General features: G+C 41.6%; 1 protein-coding gene across 4 annotated transcripts in view; it reads left to right on the top strand.

Annotated features, from left to right (window-relative positions):
• spag17 (sperm associated antigen 17) overlaps positions 1-13,796 on the top strand; it is a 268,746-nt gene extending 254,950 nt beyond the window's left edge. For all 4 annotated transcript variants that reach the window (XM_048252172.1, XM_048252171.1, XM_048252170.1 and 1 more), the window contains 3 exons: positions 7,657-7,857; positions 13,286-13,399; positions 13,667-13,796. In XM_048252172.1, the coding sequence (XP_048108129.1) occupies positions 7,657-7,857; positions 13,286-13,399; positions 13,667-13,732 (381 nt within the window). In that variant the 3' untranslated portion in view covers positions 13,733-13,796. The remainder of the gene's footprint in view (positions 1-7,656; positions 7,858-13,285; positions 13,400-13,666) is intronic.
• Positions 13,797-19,187: the final 5,391 nt, after the last annotated feature.

The following is a 19,187-nucleotide window of genomic DNA, read 5'->3' as shown; positions in this document are numbered from 1 at the left end:
GTTCAACTTTACCAAACAGTATAGAAGTAAACCCCCTCTCCTTGCCCTGCTCTCTCTCGCGCTCCCTCACTCTCCCTCCCAATCCTGCTCAATGAACACGCGCAACTCGGGCAACACAATCCAAACTAGATGTACCGCAGAGCGGTACAAAATATGACCGCCACCCAGTCCAGCATATTCCTCTTCATTACTGTGGACACTTATGATCTGATCAACAACATACACAGCCGACACGCAAGCCCTTGATGTAGGCACCAACAACTACCACTCCAGAAACACAGCAGCAGCGTCTCAGAGTCAATTCCGGTTACAACATGACCCCAAATAGCATGTGAGTGCCATAGCCTTTGGCTTGCCTTTTCAGCAGCCTCCGATATTTGTTACAGCTCCTTTCAGGGACCGTCCTCAAAAAAAGTCTAACAGAAGTTTTGTGGCTGATTATATTTGTGAACTATTTCACTATTCACTAAAAAATATTTTTACAACTTGAACATGATATCCTGGAAACACAGAGTAGGCCTATTGTTATTATTGTTATTATCTACTCTAGTTTAGTTGGCGCTGTAATGGCGACAAGTGGAGAGCGTCTCTCGTGCGTCCTGTCGTGCGTTTTGTTTGTTTGTTTAAATTTCTCCCTTGTCTAGTTGGCTGAAGTGATTGAATGGTACATCGTATGCCTACTTGGATTACTGGTTTGATCAAAGAATTTCCAGCATGCCTGAACTTTACAAAACTTTACAAAATTCAAGATGAGGAAGTGTCTACTACTGTTACTGCTGCTACTTTGGATAGCCAGATCACACGCGGCTTGTGGAGGACTCGGAATTGGAATTCTGCAGTACTCCCGAGATGATCTGCTACTACGGAATATGGATTATTCAGCCCCGAATCTGGAAAACTGGGGAGAGCTGAGACGATATAGCCCCAACCACGATTGCCGGCGAGATACTTCGAGAAGGAAGCGGGGAAGGAGAGGAGGAGTTCGGCAGAGGCTGAAAAGACTCACCGGCACACCGAAATGTCCACCGCTCCCCTCCATCGTACTTGCCAATGTTCGCTCATTACGGAATAAGTTAGATGAACTACATGCGAACATAACTTGCCAATAGCGTAGAGTCAGGCGAACCTGATCTGCCTCACCGAAACCTGGTTGGATAATAACATCGCGGACTCAGAGCTCTCTATGGACGGATTCGGAACTCCGCTCAGACTGGACCGGAACACTGTGAGTAGCCTGAAAAGTCACGGTGGCGGGCTGTGTGTCTATGTGAACCAGGAATGGAGCAGAACTGCTGTCGTGAAGGACTCTTGCTGCACACCTGACTTGGAGCTGCTTGCCGTGTCATTTAGACCAAAATATTTACCCGGCGAGTTTAGTCAGTTATCCCTACTGCTTGTTTACATCCCGCCCTCAGGCAATGTCACACGCGCATCTGAGACCATAGCTGCGTGTGTTCACAAAATTGAATGCGCATCCCCTGACTCACCTGTTCTTATCCTTGGGGACTTTAATGCCTGTAGACTGAATAAAATACTTCCCACCTACCAACAATATGTTAAATGCACTACCAGAGGCGATAAAACAATCGACCTCTGTTATGGTAATGTAAGAACGCATATACAGTGGGCAGTGCTTCGACTTGGCCAGCTTCACTCGCGGTCCGCGCGTGGGATCACGCGACTTTAATTTGTATTTTTCCAGTGAGACGCTGCAACAACCCAAACAACCGGTAGATGGCTCAAGTGAGTAGGGTGTTTCGTAAAAAGAAATGGAGCCTGGAAACACAGACTTCACTACAGACTTTAGCAGACTGGTTTAGAAATAATGTAATAGCCAGAAATATGCCTGCCCTGCCCTAATAAGGAAATATTTGGTTAACTGCGAGTGAATCCCGTTTGCAGCCATAGAGACGCAGGACAAATCAAACATTCTGGTTTTCTCCGAGTGCAACGATGATAGACAGACATCATTTGGACAAAATATAGAGTATTAACCTCCGTTGCTCAGCCAAATGCCTTCCTGTTACGTCCTGTTACCACGGAGTTACAGGCGATAAACGATTTTTGATGGTCACAAGTTTACTTCATTAGGGACTGTTCGTTATTTATTTAAGGGGCTACCGGAGGAGTTTTGGGAGCATTAGTCCAAAAGAGCGGACCCTCCCTCGCCAGCAATACATTTTTCTATGACCCTCCAAAGTGATTATGAAAAAATCACTGTCAACTTTTTCCGGTTTATCGCCTACTGTATTTTAACGTTTTCACATATTTGGCCATAAGCCGTTTATCATCACGAAACCAAACTACAAAGGCGAACACTTAAACAGGGGGAATTAATTGGGCATGAATAATGCTGGATGCTATTTCGCTACATTAGAATAATAAGGTTCTATCTGCGTTTTGAGTAGGTACAACCGGACGATTGAAACGGGACCGAATGAAACATTCCGGTTTTCTCCGAAAGTGCAACGATGATAGACAGTCATCATTTGGACAAAACATGGAGCATATTAACCTCTGTTGCTCAGCCAAATGCCTTCCTGTTACGTCCTGGTATCAACGGAGTTACAAAAGCGATAAACGATTTTTGATGGTCACAAGTTTACTTCATTAGCGGTTTATTTTTTTGGATTATTAAAGAGTGTTTTTCATTTAAAGGTTTGACTTTGTGCTTATTCAGTAGAGCATTTAGTGCTCTCCCCAATCCCAGACGTTCACATTGCATGTTTGTTTGTAATGGATGCAACCGCGAGATAGGCTATGCGTTTGACAATGAGTTGTTAACAGAACCAAGACATATAGCCCAGCAGCAATCTAGGGACTGATCGTTATTTATTGAAGGGGCCACCGGAGGAATTTTGAGTGCTTCAGTTGGAAGTTGCATGACCCTCTCTTGCCTGCTAGAAATTGTTCAATGACCCTCCGACAGAATTGTTAAAAAAGACATGACCCTCCCCTGCCAATTGTTGTGATAACGTTCTTAAATCAATCTTTCCCGTGAGCTTGCATGCTACCAGTCCTTCCTTTTCAAATGTGTTGCGCCTGTTTGCACAATTTCACAAATAATCATATGTGATTAATAGTATGACAAATAATCCCTGTGCACGGGACCGAAAACAATGCATGCCAACTTTTTCCGTGTTTATCACGTATTTTAACTTTCCCCGCTGTCTTGCCGTTTTAATGTTTTCCCGTAGAATATCCCATATTTTAATACTCTCATAACAGCCCTGCCATCGGGCCTGTCTCTGTGTTACCCTGTTGCTACCCCTTGCCCTTCCAACGAAACAGATGACATATAAGGAATGCATTAATAGTAATATAAAAAAAAGATCGAAAATCGAATCAAAACGTGACTTTAAAATCGAAGATTACATCGAATCGAGGATTTGGAGAATCGTGACACCCATACCTTATATCTACACCCATATCTACACTGCTCTATATTTATTGTCCTGTCTATGCACCAGTTGCCTATACTTTGTATATCACATTGCACTTTTCTTTCTTTTTTGCACTTCTGGTTAGACGCAAACTGCATTTTGTTGTCTTTGTACTTGTACTCTGCACAATGACAATAAAGTTGAATCTAATCTTTCTAATCTAATGCCATCTGCTGGTGTTGGTCCACTGTGTTTTATGAAGTCCAGAGTCAATGTCGCTGTCTACCAGGAGATTTTAGAGCACTTCATGCTTCCATCTGCTGACAAGCTTTATGGAGATGCAGATTTTCTTTTAGCCGGATTCTGCACCTGCCCACAGTGCCAAAACTGCTAGTAACTGGTTTGCTGGCCATGGTATTACTGTGCTTGATTGGCCAGATAACTCGCCTGACCAGAGAATCTATGGGGTATTGTCAAGAGGAAAATGAAAGACACCAGACCCAACAATACCCACCAATACCCAGACCCACATAGGCTACTACTGGCCAATCCTCTCCAATTGTTTAGAATTGGACTCTGGGCGTTTGGGAACAGCTGAGGGAGGAGGCTACTTGAAACCGCGAAGTTTCGGGTCGGTGTGAGTGGCGGACTTTCAGTTGACAGTAATTAACACCCTTTTGAACAATCTAAGCTGTGCGAACGTCAGAGGGCGGGATCAGACATGACTAGCTCCTTATAAGATCGGACCACCTCTCAGGTAATCAGACAACAACTGCAGTGAGTTGGAAAAGAGAAAGCAAGAACACATAGGCTACTACTGGCCAATCCTCTCCAATTGTTTAGAATTGGACTCTGGGCGTTTGGGAACAGCTGAGGGAGGAGGCTACTTGAAACTGCGAGTTTCGGTCGGTGTGAGCGAGCGGACTTTCAGTTGACAGTAATTAACACCCTTTTGAACAATCTAAGCTGTGCGAACGTCAGAGGGCGATCTACGCTGATTCAGCATTAGTGAGACACGAGGACAGCTGCATGCAATTCCTGTCAGAATAAAAATAGAGGCTGTTGCTGAAGCGTCAGCATAAGCATCAGCCCTCGTTTCAGCAGTCCTCGTTTAAGACGTACGCGGTCAAGACGAGCAAGTTTACCTGTGCAAGTTCACCGAGCACAGGCGCCGACAAAGGCAAAATGTGCCATTCCACCATATCTGTAATCACCGCCATCGCGAGAAAGCGGCATCATGCCAAAGGGGCAGAAATCGCCTTCACCTCCAGCAACTTAAACGGTCCTTACCTACAGAAACCTCCTTCTCCATGGGCTTGTGGAACTGTCAATCCGCAGGATTGACAAACCAGAGAACACTGCCACCCCGGCTGCACTCTCCACTAACCTTACACTATCCCACACCCCTCGCCTATCTGGATGAGGAGGCGGGACGGGCCTGCTGATCTCCAACAAATGGAAAGTCATCTACCGCCCTCCAGGCCAACTAGGTGACTTTATGGACGAACTTGACACTCTGCTGTCCTCCATCCCTGAGCATGACTGTCCGCTTCTTGTTCTCGGTGATATGAACATCCACTTAGATGCTCCAGGCTCAGCGGACTTTTTGGCCCTGATCCACTCCTTTGACCTCAAACTGGTTCAAAGCCCACCGACTCACAAAGCTGGCAAAGAGCTTGACTTGATCTTCACTCGGAACTGCAGCACAGACACCCTCATGGTGACGCCTCTCCATCTTTCTGACCACTTCTTCATCCAGTTCAACGTCAGCCTGACAGAACAGCCTCCGGCTCCTCAGCCGATGGTCACGTTCCGCCGCAACATCCGGAACCTGTCTCCAACGCACTTCTCCTCTGTGGTTGCCTCCGGTCTACCTCCACTCAACACCTTCTCCTCTCTGGAGGTTAATGAGGCCACAGACTCACTCTGCTGCACACTGACCTCGTGTCTAGACGAGCTGTGCCCTCTTACCACAAAGCCAGCTCGATCCAAACACTCTCATCCATGGCTAAATGATACCCTCCGATCGCAGCGCACCAAACTCAGAGCCGCGGAGAGGAAATGGCACAAATTCAAACTAACTGATGACCTCAAAAACTACCAGACACTCCTGACCTCCTTCTCAGCCAGCATCACTGCTGCTAAGACGGCTTTCTACAATGACAAAATCAACAGCGCTACAGACACTGGAAAACTTTTCTCAACCTTCAAATCGCTACTCAACCCTCAGCTGCCTCCTCCTCCATCCAGCCTTACTGCAGATACCCTCGCCTCATTTTTTACAAACAAAGTGGCGGCAATCAGCAGTCAATTCTCTACATGCCCACTCCCAACACATCTGACTCAGCTACCGCACTCCTACAACCTCTAGGGACTGCTGGAACATCTTTTTCAGCATTCACGGCTCTCTCCGAGAGTGAAATATCTAGACTCCTGACATGCAGCCGTCCTACCACATGCTCAAGTTCACAAAGCTTCTCTCAACCCTGCTCAAGTCGAGAACTACCGCCCTGTCTCACTCCTGCCTTTCCTATCCAAAGGCATTGAACGAGCAGTCTCCAAACAGGTCTCTGACTTCCTTTCACAGAACAACCTTCTGGATCCAAATCAGTCTGGGTTCAAAAAGCGGCCACTCTACGAAGCTTGGCTCTGTTGTCTGTAACAGAAGCCTTAAAAGAAGCCAGGGCTGACGGCTCGGTCATCAGTACTCATTCTGCTTGACTTATCGGCTGCCTTTTGACACGGTTAATCACCGCATCCTTCTCTCTATACTCGCTAACACGGGAATCTCGGTTCTGCTCTCTCCTGGTTTGAATCCTACCTCACAGGGCCTTTCGTTTAGCATTATCATGGCTTGGTCAGCTATCTGCACCTCACCATCTCACCACAGGGGTCCCCAGGGCTCAGTGCTGGGCCCCTTCTCTTTGCTATCTACACCACCTCCTTGGGACAGATTATCCGTTCGCATGGCTTCTCATACCACTGCTATGCAGACGACACACAGCTCTATCTGTCCTTTCCACCTGATGACCCCTTGGTTTCAGCACGGATCTCGTATTGCCTCTCAGACATAGCTACATGGATGAAGGCACACCACCTCCAGCTGAACCTCTCAAAGACTGAACTGCTGGTCCTCCCAGCTAAACCTACCATACACCACGACATCAACATCAAATTTGACTCCCTGTCTGTTTCACTTTAGAGAACATCTCCTCTCATAGCAACACTTACAACAAGTCTTACTGATCCTAGCACTCACCAGCCGTCTCAAACTGACAACTAACTGTTAAAAACAGCACTCACTGATGCACTTATTCTTACTGTACTCTAATGTTTTTAAATTGTCCTAAAATTGTTGAGAACTGCTCTAAAACTTAAACTGTTTACTATGTTGTTAGTCGCTTTGGCTAAAAAGCGTCAGCCAAATGTAATGTAATGTAAATGTAATGTAATAAAGACAACCTACATGGGCATAACACCCCAGTAGTGCCACAGGCTGATTGCTATCACACCACATTGATGCAGTAATTTGTGCAAAAAGAGCCCGACCAAGTATTAAGTGCAAATATTAACTATTTCAGATTAGTTAGTTAGTCCACATTTCTGTATTATAACCTCTTTATTCTAATATCTTGTGATACTGATTTTTGATTTGATAAGCCATAATCATCATGATTAAATCAAAAAATGGCTTGAAATATTTTACTTTATTCTAGAATACATGAAAGATGTCATAGATATATTAAATTGTTTGAGATGTACATATGTAAGGGATAATGGACAACAGTGTTCGGGTATCAGAAAGGTAATGCACGTTCAAGGTGATAATGTGGCCATGACGTTGAAGCAAAGTGGTCGTTACACCTCAAAGTGCATTATCTTCTGATACTCGAAAACCGTGAAATCCATTAGCCTGCTTATCCCCCTGTTGTCACACTTGAATTGTGCTTATTTGCTGCTATAATTTCCACCTTTATAACTCAAGAATAAAGAGTTCAAGTTGATGAACAAATATATTGTAATTATAATTAACAAATAAATAATATATAATATTATGAATATTATTATATATTAGAGCATAAATGTTCAAAGCTAAGTATCCATAAAATGGTGTTGACTTCCAGGGATGGTGAATACTGTGTATACAATTCTCAAAACAAAAACAATAAAACAACAAAGAATTCTACATATATGTTGTATGTATGTACATGTATGTTATTTGTACAAAAACAAAAAAGAATGATATGACAAACAATGTATTGCTTCATTGTAGAAAAAGTCCATTGGTCCATCATTTGGAACAAGTTTGAGCAGTAGCGAGTACCCTACTGTATCCCCAGCATCCCATCCCGTTCTTAGTTGTCCAGAGGTGCTGCTAGTCCGGCAACTCATCCATATCCCATCTGAGAGTATGCAAGAGCACACCCGACTAGTACCCCGGTCACTGGAGGACAGACTTCCGGAATATGCAATGGTATGTTATGGTCTTTGCTAGTCCAATGTACGTTTTTCCTCTTTTTACATCACTACTTTAAAAAATGAATACATCTCCTGGAGTATCCTGTCTGTTGTGATGAGTTTGCTGGGAAACTACAGGAATGGTACCTGTAGGTCTGGGCGATAGAACGATAGCGATATATATCACGATAGACATGTAATCAATAAAAAATAAGTTTGATAGAACGTTCGATCATTAAAAGCAACACACACCTTCCGCCTTAGCTACGTTGTCCATATAAATTAATAGGCTAATAATTTAGCTCTTAATATAGCTCTTTCACAACATGGATTTCTATGCAATGTCACGAAAACATGCACACACAACTATGGAGCAGAAAGCACCACAGAACACCACATGTCTTCGCCAAAAACACCAAAACACAATGTTATATTAATAATGCAAATGAACGACAAACTCCACGGCCAATTCCAGTTAGTGTTTGGTAGCCCTGAATCTTAGTTACTTAACGAGAAGGAATATGCTTTGGGGATTGTCGTTGATGAGGTTCATGTCACATACAAATTGTAAGTTTAACAATTTTAACATTAGCTACTTACCTAACTTGTATGTTAAAAGATGGCATTAAAAGAACGCTTCGTTGATCTGCTTGGTTGATTTGGCCCGTCTATCACCAACATAGGTGGTGATAGACAGATGGTTTATCCAATCAGCTAACCAATATTTTCGCCCCTTCCCAAACGTTCTCCAACGGAAAGTTCCCAGATGGATATGCGGAGCAAATACGAAGCAATCCATCTGGCGGAGTCAGGTTAACGGAATGGAGAAGATACACTGCAAAAACTGATATCTAACCAAGTGTTATAATCTTATGTAAGGGATAATGTATTGAACGCAGTCATAATCGGGAAAATAAGTCCCGACAGGGCGAACAGGTCTTGCTTCGTCCTGAAGGGACTTATTTTCCTGATAATGACCAGTGTTCTATATATCATCCTAACTTTTGAATGAAGTTACATTGCAAGAAGGTTGGGGAATGATATGAAAGACATGAATAAGAAGCACAAAGCCCATTTTTCTTGACAGCGGTCTGTTATACTTAGCAATGGTCTGTTTCTGTTATTAAGAAATATTACATTACAAAACTTACTATTACTATTACAAAACTTAAAAATGGGAAATTGGAAAATTTAATTAAATTTCCTAAGATTGTGTTTTTTGTTCGCCAGGTAAATAAGCAAGTAAGATTTTGGAGTTGTTTTTTCTCATTTTGCATATGTGTTGAGCTTGATAGAAAATTAAAAAAATTAAAAATCGGAAAGGTTCTGTTTCTGTATGTGCCTCTAGATTGCCGGAGAAGCCAAGCCCCTCCCAACCCTCGTCGTCATTCCCTGATCAGTGGCTGCGGGCAGAAAGCACAGGCGATTCATTGTGTTTCCGTGTGCTTTAAATGTTGGAATGTTTGGGGTCTCAACTCATGTGTATGTATATGTAGGCAGCTAGGCAAGTTTGTAGTTGTAAAATGTAGTTGGGGTGGGGGGGGGTGGCATTAGGCCTACATGCTGCCGCTGGCCATTACACATTCTCTGGTTGTACCGCTGCATTAAAAATAAAAGTCCCCACTAAATTAGGCTACGTAGGTGGTCCCTATAGGGTTATTCCACGTCAATTCAACCAGGGCCCACGCACTTAGGTCTCAAAAAATTCTGAAAAAAGTACCAGGTGTACCTATGTCACCCAGGAGACACACTGTAAAACTAGAAAATGTAATTTCGAGGAAATTACCAGTGCATGAAAATATAAACATACTGTATATTAACATAAAATGCCAAACAAACTTTTATTTGGAAACAGTTGGCAGGAGTCATAGTTGATAACAACTGACAGTTGAAATGGCTGAACAGTTAAATAGTTGAGTAGTTTAAATAGTTAAATTATTTAATAGTGAATTATTGTAGTGAGGGACATTTTTTTGAAACAGTTGTAGGCAGAGGAAATAGTAGTCTTAAAGAGAGCCAGATTGTATGCTTAAAGCCTGAGACAGAGTATATAGTTTAAAAGTTGAATGTAGATAGTGTAATGGATGTTGATAGACAGAAAGTTGAATGGATGTTGATAGGCAGATTGTTTAATGGATAGTTTAATGGGTGGATGAGTGAATGGTTTGAAGAGGATGAATGGATAGAAAGTTGGATGGAATGTGCCTTATATCCTTGTAGAATGGAGAGACACAGAGAGAGTTGGCCTAGTTCAACAGAAAGCAGTTGATACAGGTGCAATCAGTTTTTTCATGCACTGTAATTACTTTATGTAATTACTTTATGTAAGATCAATACTTTCCAAGATACAGCCAGTTTTACAGGGGGAGGGGGGTGTCGATTTTGTTCAACTTTTTTTTTGTCAAAGTTCACAAGCCCAAAACACAAGAACTAAACCATGTAGGAGGCTCAAATTTTGCATGCTGGTACATCAAGCGGAATAGTATGTAGCAAAATTGTCACATTTGGTCTGGATGATCCTGCATGGTCATAGTTGTCCCTCAAAAATTAAAAAAATTTATTGGAGTTTTTGGCTGGGCTCTGTTTAGGTCTTCAGAAGACATATTTGTACTCAACATAGGCTCTTGATTTATTTCTCTTACTGAGATAAGTAGAAACACTCTCACGAAAAGCAATGAACAGAAAAGAAATCCCTTCAGGGTCTGATAAGGAGACCTCACAAGTCTGATTTCATTTTCAGAGCACCCAAACACCTTGTGGGAATATACAAAGATTTTTAAAATATTTTTTTCTTTTTTCTCCATGATCCCTTCTTTTTAAAAACACCAATTTGACTTGTCTTGTGCAAATATTTATTTTCTATTTTCCACCCTGAACATGGGCAAAATGCACCACTGAGATCAATATGTTTTGTATAGTGTTACCACAGGTTACTCAGGATACAGGATACAACCACAGGTGGCACAGGTGGAGTTTGTCGGTTAGTTAGTTAGTCGGTCATAGGGTAGGCTCAGCAAAACGTTAGCAAAGTTAACTTTGACAAGGCTGCCGGCTAGCATTATTATCATCAGTGTGCTAACTCGTAGGCCTAACTCCGGATTGTTTTGCATTGAGGTGCTACTTCAGACTTGATGAACTCCTATGGTAGGCTGTGGAAATTCCTTACTGCAGAAATAGTAGATTGATGCTCCTGTCAAGAGTATTGATCTGGGCATTCTTTTTAAAATGTAGACCTAGGCCAGGGGTCGGCAACCCGCGGCTCTTTGATCTCTCTGATGCGGCTCAGCTTTTGAAATTAATTAATCACTTGACACCGTAACCGTAGCTGCACAATATTGTTACATTCGCGGTTCGTTGCCATGTCAATATCAAACAAAATCACGATTTCCCTACATTTCAGTCAACGAGAACACTTTGTTGATGTGTGCGCTTGCTGTAGGCTAGACAGAGACTTTCTAATGTGGAGACACAGCACTCAAAAAATACTCCATAGAAATGCATGGGGCTAGTTTGTCACGCCAATATGGCCGTTGTCTACACATATCCCACCCTTCCTCGGCAAAGCGTCGACATGTGAATACATTGAGCCAATCATATGGTGTGTTGTGAAGACATCGTGCCAATCATGTGTTGTGATCTGCGCCGCTGGAGCAAGATTGGTGTCGTGAAGCCTTAGCGACGCAGCGCATTTCTGCCGAAATGGATGCCCGACGAGTGCCCAAAAACCGTTGTCAAATGGCCGCCGAGTGGAGGGACTTGCCTAAAAGGACTTTTTGACATTTCCCTATAAGGAAAATGTCAAAAAGGAAACGTCAGCGACAACAGCTTACGAGCGCAAACAAAAGGCTTAAATGGAAAAGTTGCCATCCGAAGACTGATTCTGAAAACGTGAAATGAACTGCCCGTTATATATCGCACACTGCAACGAGTTAGTAGGCTTGCTGTGTTAATCCTGTTCGGTTCCACTTGTATGTGAGAAATCTTACTCACATATGAAAAATATAAAGACAAACCTCCGCTCACGTTTAAGGGCAATTCCGCGCAAAACTGTCACATCCATAACGCCAACACAATGCCATGGTATTTAGTTGGCGTTATGGATATGACAGTTTTGCATGGAGTTGCCCTTAAATGCTGACAGCCTCAATTCTTGCATGAAACTTCACCTCACTGAATATGAGCCATCCAGACTCCAAGGCCATTACCAAATCTCTGGTAGGCCTAGCCTAATGTTCCATTTCGCCAATGACATCTCAACGAAAATTGAGTGTTGTGTTGTTAACTATGTTACTTTGCATACCAAGGGACACTGGAAAAAGAGGGGGTGGTGTTTAGCCTACATGGGAAGCCTAAGGCCTATACTTCTGTCATTCCACTTTACATTTCAAGTTACTTGCACATTAAAACTAGTAGAAAATGTAGGCTATTTAAAAATCCTCTGTTGAATGAAAGTAACTGTACGTTAAATATCCAAACTTTTTCTTGTAACCGTCTTTATGTGGCTCTTCAGAGATCAAAAAAATAATACATTTGGTAAAAGTGGCTCTCCAGGCAAAAAAGGTTGCCGACCCCTGGCCTAGGCTAAATGTTTCATTCAAAGCAGTGCTTTCTCGCCTGCCTCCTTCAGTCACGATAGCCAGACTGCACTGGGTCAGATGTCACTATGAAATGCAATTAATCGGCGTTACATTTTTTAACGCGTTATTATTTCTGTAATTAATTAACCGAAATTAACACGTTATTTTGACAGCCCTACTTTTATGTCCTACGCCATTATTGTTGTGTGTCTGATGCCATTATTGTAAGGTAAAAAACATAGGTTGCTTGGAATATTGGGTTGGAATATTCGTGGAACAATTTTGTGTCAGTGTCATTTTTATTTAATGTATTTAATTTTTTATTATTTTGAAGTAATCCAAAAGTATTCAGATTACGTTACATTATTTTTGTAATCCAATGGATTGCATTACTTATTACAGAAATTGGTGTGTAGGTGAAGTATAATTTCTTGCTTAATTGCCTCTGACAGGAAGTGAGTGGGGGAGTGAGATGGGGTGGGATCAGAAAATGATTGTGGATCTGGCTGGAACCTGGGTCTTGGGGCACTTGGACCCGAATGTGTGATATGGTCGCTGCAGCTGCTTACGCCACAGTTCCCTCTTGATTGCTAGAATTTTGATTGATTGTAATGTCCTTAATTTCAACCGTGTTTGTGATTAAATCATATAAGAAAGTTGTGGGTCCCACATATTACATTAGAGGGGTGAAGAGTGCTCAGGCTGGGTAAATGAAATGTAAATGTTTTGTGGATTGGCAATGTGCACAGTCAAAAAGGTTGATAAAAATTCAAGATGTCCAAAGTGTCACCCCTGTAATAGATGGCAAATGTTATTATTTAAATGTTATATTGACATGTTGTATTGTATGTGTATAATATTCTGTAGAAGTACTCGAAGCAGCCAATGAGTAGAGAGAGGCTATGTCAAGATATTCAGCTGTTGGAATTCAGATCATCAGATGAGCAGGAGGCTGCCTCCAACCTTTTGCAGTTGCTGCTGGTAAGCTTAAACCTCAGTTAATAAATCACAATGTATTTAGGCCGCATAGAAATAATAATAAAAAAAATTGCTTGTTGTGTAGCCTGTAACAATGTATTATGTAATAATGTTGCATTATGTAAAAAGTGAAAATGGGGTAAATAGCTTTGGTATGCAATTTTGAATTAACCTTCAAAATATCATTATATTTGGCAATCCAAATAGAAAAAGGAATTTTATATCCCAGAAGTACACAAATCATGACACTGTTTGTCCTTTACTTTTCAGATAGATAATAATACAGTGGGGCCAAGCACTGAAGCCTTTGAAGAAAAAGTATCTATGAAATTTTAGACTAAAATGTTGGATAAATAAACTGTCCTACATAAAATAAAGAGCATGAATTAACAGCTTGAAAGTGTCACATATGCTGGAGAGGATATGTGAATATTTATCTCTTCTTTGCCCCTTTGTATTTCTGAAAGGTTACTCATCAGATTAAGATGGCATGAACATATTCATTTAATTAAGATAGAGTGGGCATTACTTCAAATTGTTCAGCTTCCCTTGAGGTCCGCGCGTGGTATCACGCGAATTTAATTTGTATTTCTCCAGTAACGCTGCAACGACGCTGCAACAACCCAAACAACCGGCAGATGGCTCTTGTGAGCAGGGTGTCTTGTAAAAAGAAATGGAGCCTGGAAAACCCTACACAGACTTCACTACAGACTTTAGCAGACTGGTTTAGAAATAATTTAATAGCCAGAAATATGCCTGCCCTAATAAAGAAATATTTGGTTAACTGCTGCAGTGAATCCGTTTGCAGCCCGTAGAAGAAAGCATAGGACCGAATGAAACATTCGGTTTTCTCCGAGTGCAACGATGATAGACAGATATCATTTGGACAAAATATAGAGCATATTAACCTCCGTTGCTCAGCCAAATGCCTTCCTGTTACGTCCTGTTTATTAGCTTCATTAGCGGTTTATTTTTTTGATTATTTGAGTGTTTTTCATTTAAAGGTTTGACTTCATGCTTATTCAGTAGAGCATTTAGTGCTCTCCCCAATCCCAGACGTTCACATTGCATGTTTGTTTGTAATGGATGCAACCGCGAGATAGGCAAACATCGCAGTTGATGTTAAATTCAGCATCTCTCATAATGTGATTGGCTATGTTGCTGTCAATCCCCTACTCCATATCCTAACCACCAAGCAGAGGTTGGTGTGAAAAGGAAAAGGACTTTTATTTGCTCCAGTAAACAATACAAAAGTAGCCTACAAATGTGCCAATAAACAATGCAAAAGTGCAAATGTCAATAAATGGTAGTGTCGACAATAATAAAATGTCCATAAGGCTAAAGGCTCTTAAATTTACAGCAGAGAGAATTCTTGGGATTGGGAAGTCTTGCGTGTTGTACGCAGTAATTCGTTTCGTTTCTTTCCTTCCTGTCCACATCCTGTCCATTTTGGGTAGGCCTAGGAGTTGCGTGACCAACTTTTAAACATTTCTCGGGGGAGAAACCCCTGAATCCCCTCTTACATAGGACATTTCATATCTGGGTTTAAGTCTCCAATGTGTTGAGCTCCAAGCAACGTGCCTGCCTAGTCCTACCAAAAGTTCAATTTAATTGTAAATTCTGTGCAACATATGCATACTTTGCTATTGTTTCAACCAGCTTGTTGTCCATAGCCTGTCAAGAAAGTGGCGCCGGAGCGATTTTAAGGCTATTTCGCATAGGCTACTCAATGGTGCTATTTCACACGCATTATAGCGACCCTCACTCACCGGGGTTAGGTGGAAGGTGTTACATGTAATAGACGATTGGCGTAGCCTACAGTGGACTAGGGCTGTCAAAATTTCTCAAAAATGACGTTCGAATTTTCCCTCTAAAATAAACACATGTATTTGAATATATTGGAATATCTAGGCTATTATTTGCGCATTATGTCAGTGACGCGCATCATGTCATCTGTTTTTAACTTTTTGGAAACTTTTGAATTAACTGAAAAGAGATAAATATTTTCCGTTAGTTTTGGAGGTTTATTTTTACGTAGCCTACCCTACGGCCAGTTCCGACAAAGCCAAAATTACTCCTTTTGAAACAATGAGTGAGCAGGCCGCACGTTTGTATGGTTATATTGCTTGACAGGGGGGATCCCAAGCAGCTATCAGCCATAACGCTACTTTGAGAACATTTCCTAATTCACCCGACACTGATATTCAAAATGTTGAAAACTATTTCGGCATAGCCTATAAGCAGTTTAATTAAATATAATGTTAGTTATAAACAAACGGGCTACTTGGTGAGGCTTGGCCTCACAGATGCGCTCGTGCCTTAGATGGCAAGAAAAATCTTCACGATATAGGCCTATTAACTGACCGCCCGATTCACGTTGGCTGGGGGGGGGGGGCATCAGACATTTGTGCCCAGGGGTCTATGAATTGTTAATCCGGCCCTGCCCCCAACGAATCACAACTTTCCACCTCTGGGACAGCTTAAAAGAAGTCGATAGGACTCCTAACTCACTAAGACCTATTCACAAACCTATTTTCAAAGCGATGTTTGAAATCCTATGCGGCTACAGGAGCTTCCAATTGCGAGGAAGCAATTTTGCATTGTAGGCATAACTAACATGCAATAACACCAACAACAACAACCAAAACTAGGCTACTCATTGTCAACATGTAAATGAAATGTAACATTATTGTGAATCAAATTAAAATGTTCTCTTTCCAAACGTAGGCATAGGCATAGTGACAGATTAATTTAATAATGTTACAAAGATACTGCATCAATCCGTATGTTTCATTAGGCTATTTGTTTTGCCTTACTCTTGAATCTTGATTCATTTAGGCTAGGCCTTTTTATTCAGTTATTCATCATCTTCCGTACTTGTGTAGCGCACGCATTCTCAGACCTGTCACCTGTCACTCATCATCGTAAGGGAGGTGTTTGGAATCGTTCCCGCGTTACAATCATCAGCCAATCAAGGTGGTCACTTCACTCAAGCTTGTGCATGAGTAATGACGTCATCCATAGCAACGAAGACTCACTCTTAGTTTAGGAGTTGTTATTTTTCCTTACTAAGAGTAGGTCTGAAAGGCTTTGTGAATAACTTAATAAGAGAAACTCCTAGGTAAAATCTTTTATTGCTATTTAGGAGTACTCCTAGTGGTGAGATAAAAGGCTTTGTGAATATGGCCCCTGGAGTCGAACCCAATGCAAAGCCCATTTACACAAAATAATGGTTGAATATTACTGATGATCATTGTTATTTAAGAACATGCAGTGCGCGTAGGGCACCAAAAAGATCTTATTCGTAAAAAATCATCATACCGCATATTGTGGCGGGTCTGTTATTTAGCCTACTTAGTGTAGGCTGCGCAAACCACAGGCCTTTAGCCTATTTTGGGCAAGCCTGCATTCGAGGCAGGCCTTCTGTTGAAGAATTTTATATAAAGCCTGCGCTAACAGTAATCCTCCTCCCCCCTCTACCACATGCTGTGGATAGTGTGGCATGCTCACGCGTTATGTCTCCTTCTTGCAAACTTGACTAGGCCTATAGCGCAACCATTTACGTCTTCATAAAATAACAACTTGCCAGATATGCCTTAATATCTTTGGGCTTCATTCAGCATTTTGTTCTTCCACTGGAAATGACTCTTCTACATTTGCTGCCTGCTGCATCCTTTCTGTTTTTATTGTTTAGAAAACGTTTGACGTCTTGCATTAAACATTGTTTGCTGGTAACCCGCCACGAATAGCTTACAGATTCTTGCGTGCGTACATTCTCTATTCTCTCCAAAATGTGCCCGTTCTATAGGCTGGCCAAGTGCGTAATTCTGCGGCATAAAGCAGATGTATTTGTTTATTGTACAGAAAAATAAAAATAACCTGTCAAGCGGTCAATTGACTAGATTGCAGTCAAGAAGTAGGGCAAATTAATTTGCAAAACCAAAACATGGGTCCTAGTTGTCTAAGCCTCTATTGCATAGCATCTAGTTGCGTTACCCCCAACACTGACAATAACGTAGACAGCAAATTAAGATATTTCTTCGTTTTGTGGAGCGGCACCGGTAGGCTATCAAAAGCAGATTTCGATTTTTGTTACCACTGTGCAGCCAAGCCTTAAAGGGGTGGTTCAGGATTTTGGACATAGGACCTCATTTCCAAGTTAGCAAGGGTGATATTTATCAGTGGAGACCATTTTCAACACATTTCATCCAGTCCTTCTAGTTGCAGAGTTTGCAGATGCTAGGCTAGCGAAAGTCAACGGTATGTGCTAGCCTGCCACTAAAAACAGTCTTACCCACTCCCTAGGCAAATAAATTATAAAGCCAGACTATCGATGTAAATGTCTGTGTTGATAGAATAATGTTAGAAATGAAACTAACCTTCCATCACATTGCAATAGTTATACTTTGTTCCCTGTAGTTGGAAGTAGGCATAGGCTGCGGCAACGGCGGATTGATATTACCTGGACTACCAAGAAAAACGGTTTCCATGACAATCACGCGCAAATTTATTTATCTGACGTTGTCACTCATTGCTACATAGAGTAGCTTACATTGCACGAAGGAATCAAGAACTATGGCCACGTTTGAAAGCCATGTTTCTGACTTTGAAGATGACGACGACGACGAGGAATTTGTGTTTACTAACCAACCATACTTATATGAGCCGGAATACACGGACGAAGAACTGAGGGAGAGGGATGCCCAAAGGGCAGAAAGGGAGAGAGCGTCTGTAGAGACGCTCCCCGCTGGAGCTGCAGTAGAGAACCGTTGTTCCAGTTTAGATGGTGAGCAGTTTAACTGGTGATATTTGCATAAAATCAGTGAATATTCAACAAGACCCTGCCTACTTCTTAATCTGCTCTGCCTCTGATAGTGCAGGTTTAGGCTACATTTTCACGAAGTGTTTGCAAGTGAGACAATATAACGGATATCGCTGCAAACATCACCAGTGTATGTCTAATACATGTCCGTTTAAGCATTATCCACAAATATGACACATACTGAATGAATGGAAAAAAAATAAAACTAGCGATCTAGCTGGGATTCAAACCACGCATGGACAAGAAAGAGGATCGGATTAGCTTCTATATCGTCTATACCACTACACTACGAGCCGTTGAAATCAGTGCAGGATTTGTATGTATATATTGCACTTTTAGTCAAAGGTTAACATATGTGAGAAATATACGCCCATGTTAACTGGTGCTATCACAATTTAACATGGGCATATGCAAGCCTCAAAACAACAAAGTAGGTTCATCTTTGCCTCACATACCAAAACCTAACTGATGTACAACAAACTGACATGTCCCCACTAACACTTTATTCCGTTTTGGGGGTTAATACTATAAAACACAGTCATGTGCAAAAGTTATCAGAACTTATTGTTATCTTAGTCTCGGTGAAGTTATGCAGTGAGCTGTGATTTGAAGTGATTATATGATTTATTTATTTTTTTCTGAGTTAGACTTATATTATTTAATTTGTTGGTCCTAATTTGACGACAGAAAATGGTCATCATGGTAGCATATTTATGGATTACAAAACTTTGATGTAGCTACCGAGAGAGTTTGATGACAGATGATGCTGTTTCAGATTCCCACATAGCCTCAATTAGAAAATAGTTTAACCTACTGCTCGTTCAGCAGCCTGTTGCGAAACATTCACGTAGCCTACATGTGTTTGCTATAATAAATATCTTGATCGATTGACAAATAAACTGTCACAAGACAACATAGGCGTACCCATTCATTTAATGGGAACACCATGCTATCATAGAGATGCAAAGT

The sequence above is a fragment of the Alosa alosa genome, chromosome 9, assembly GCF_017589495.1.
Source record: "Alosa alosa isolate M-15738 ecotype Scorff River chromosome 9, AALO_Geno_1.1, whole genome shotgun sequence".
Classification (NCBI taxonomy): Eukaryota; Metazoa; Chordata; class Actinopteri; order Clupeiformes; family Clupeidae; genus Alosa; species Alosa alosa.
Note: the sequence above shows the minus strand (reverse complement) of the source record. Positions and strands in the feature narration are given on the sequence as shown.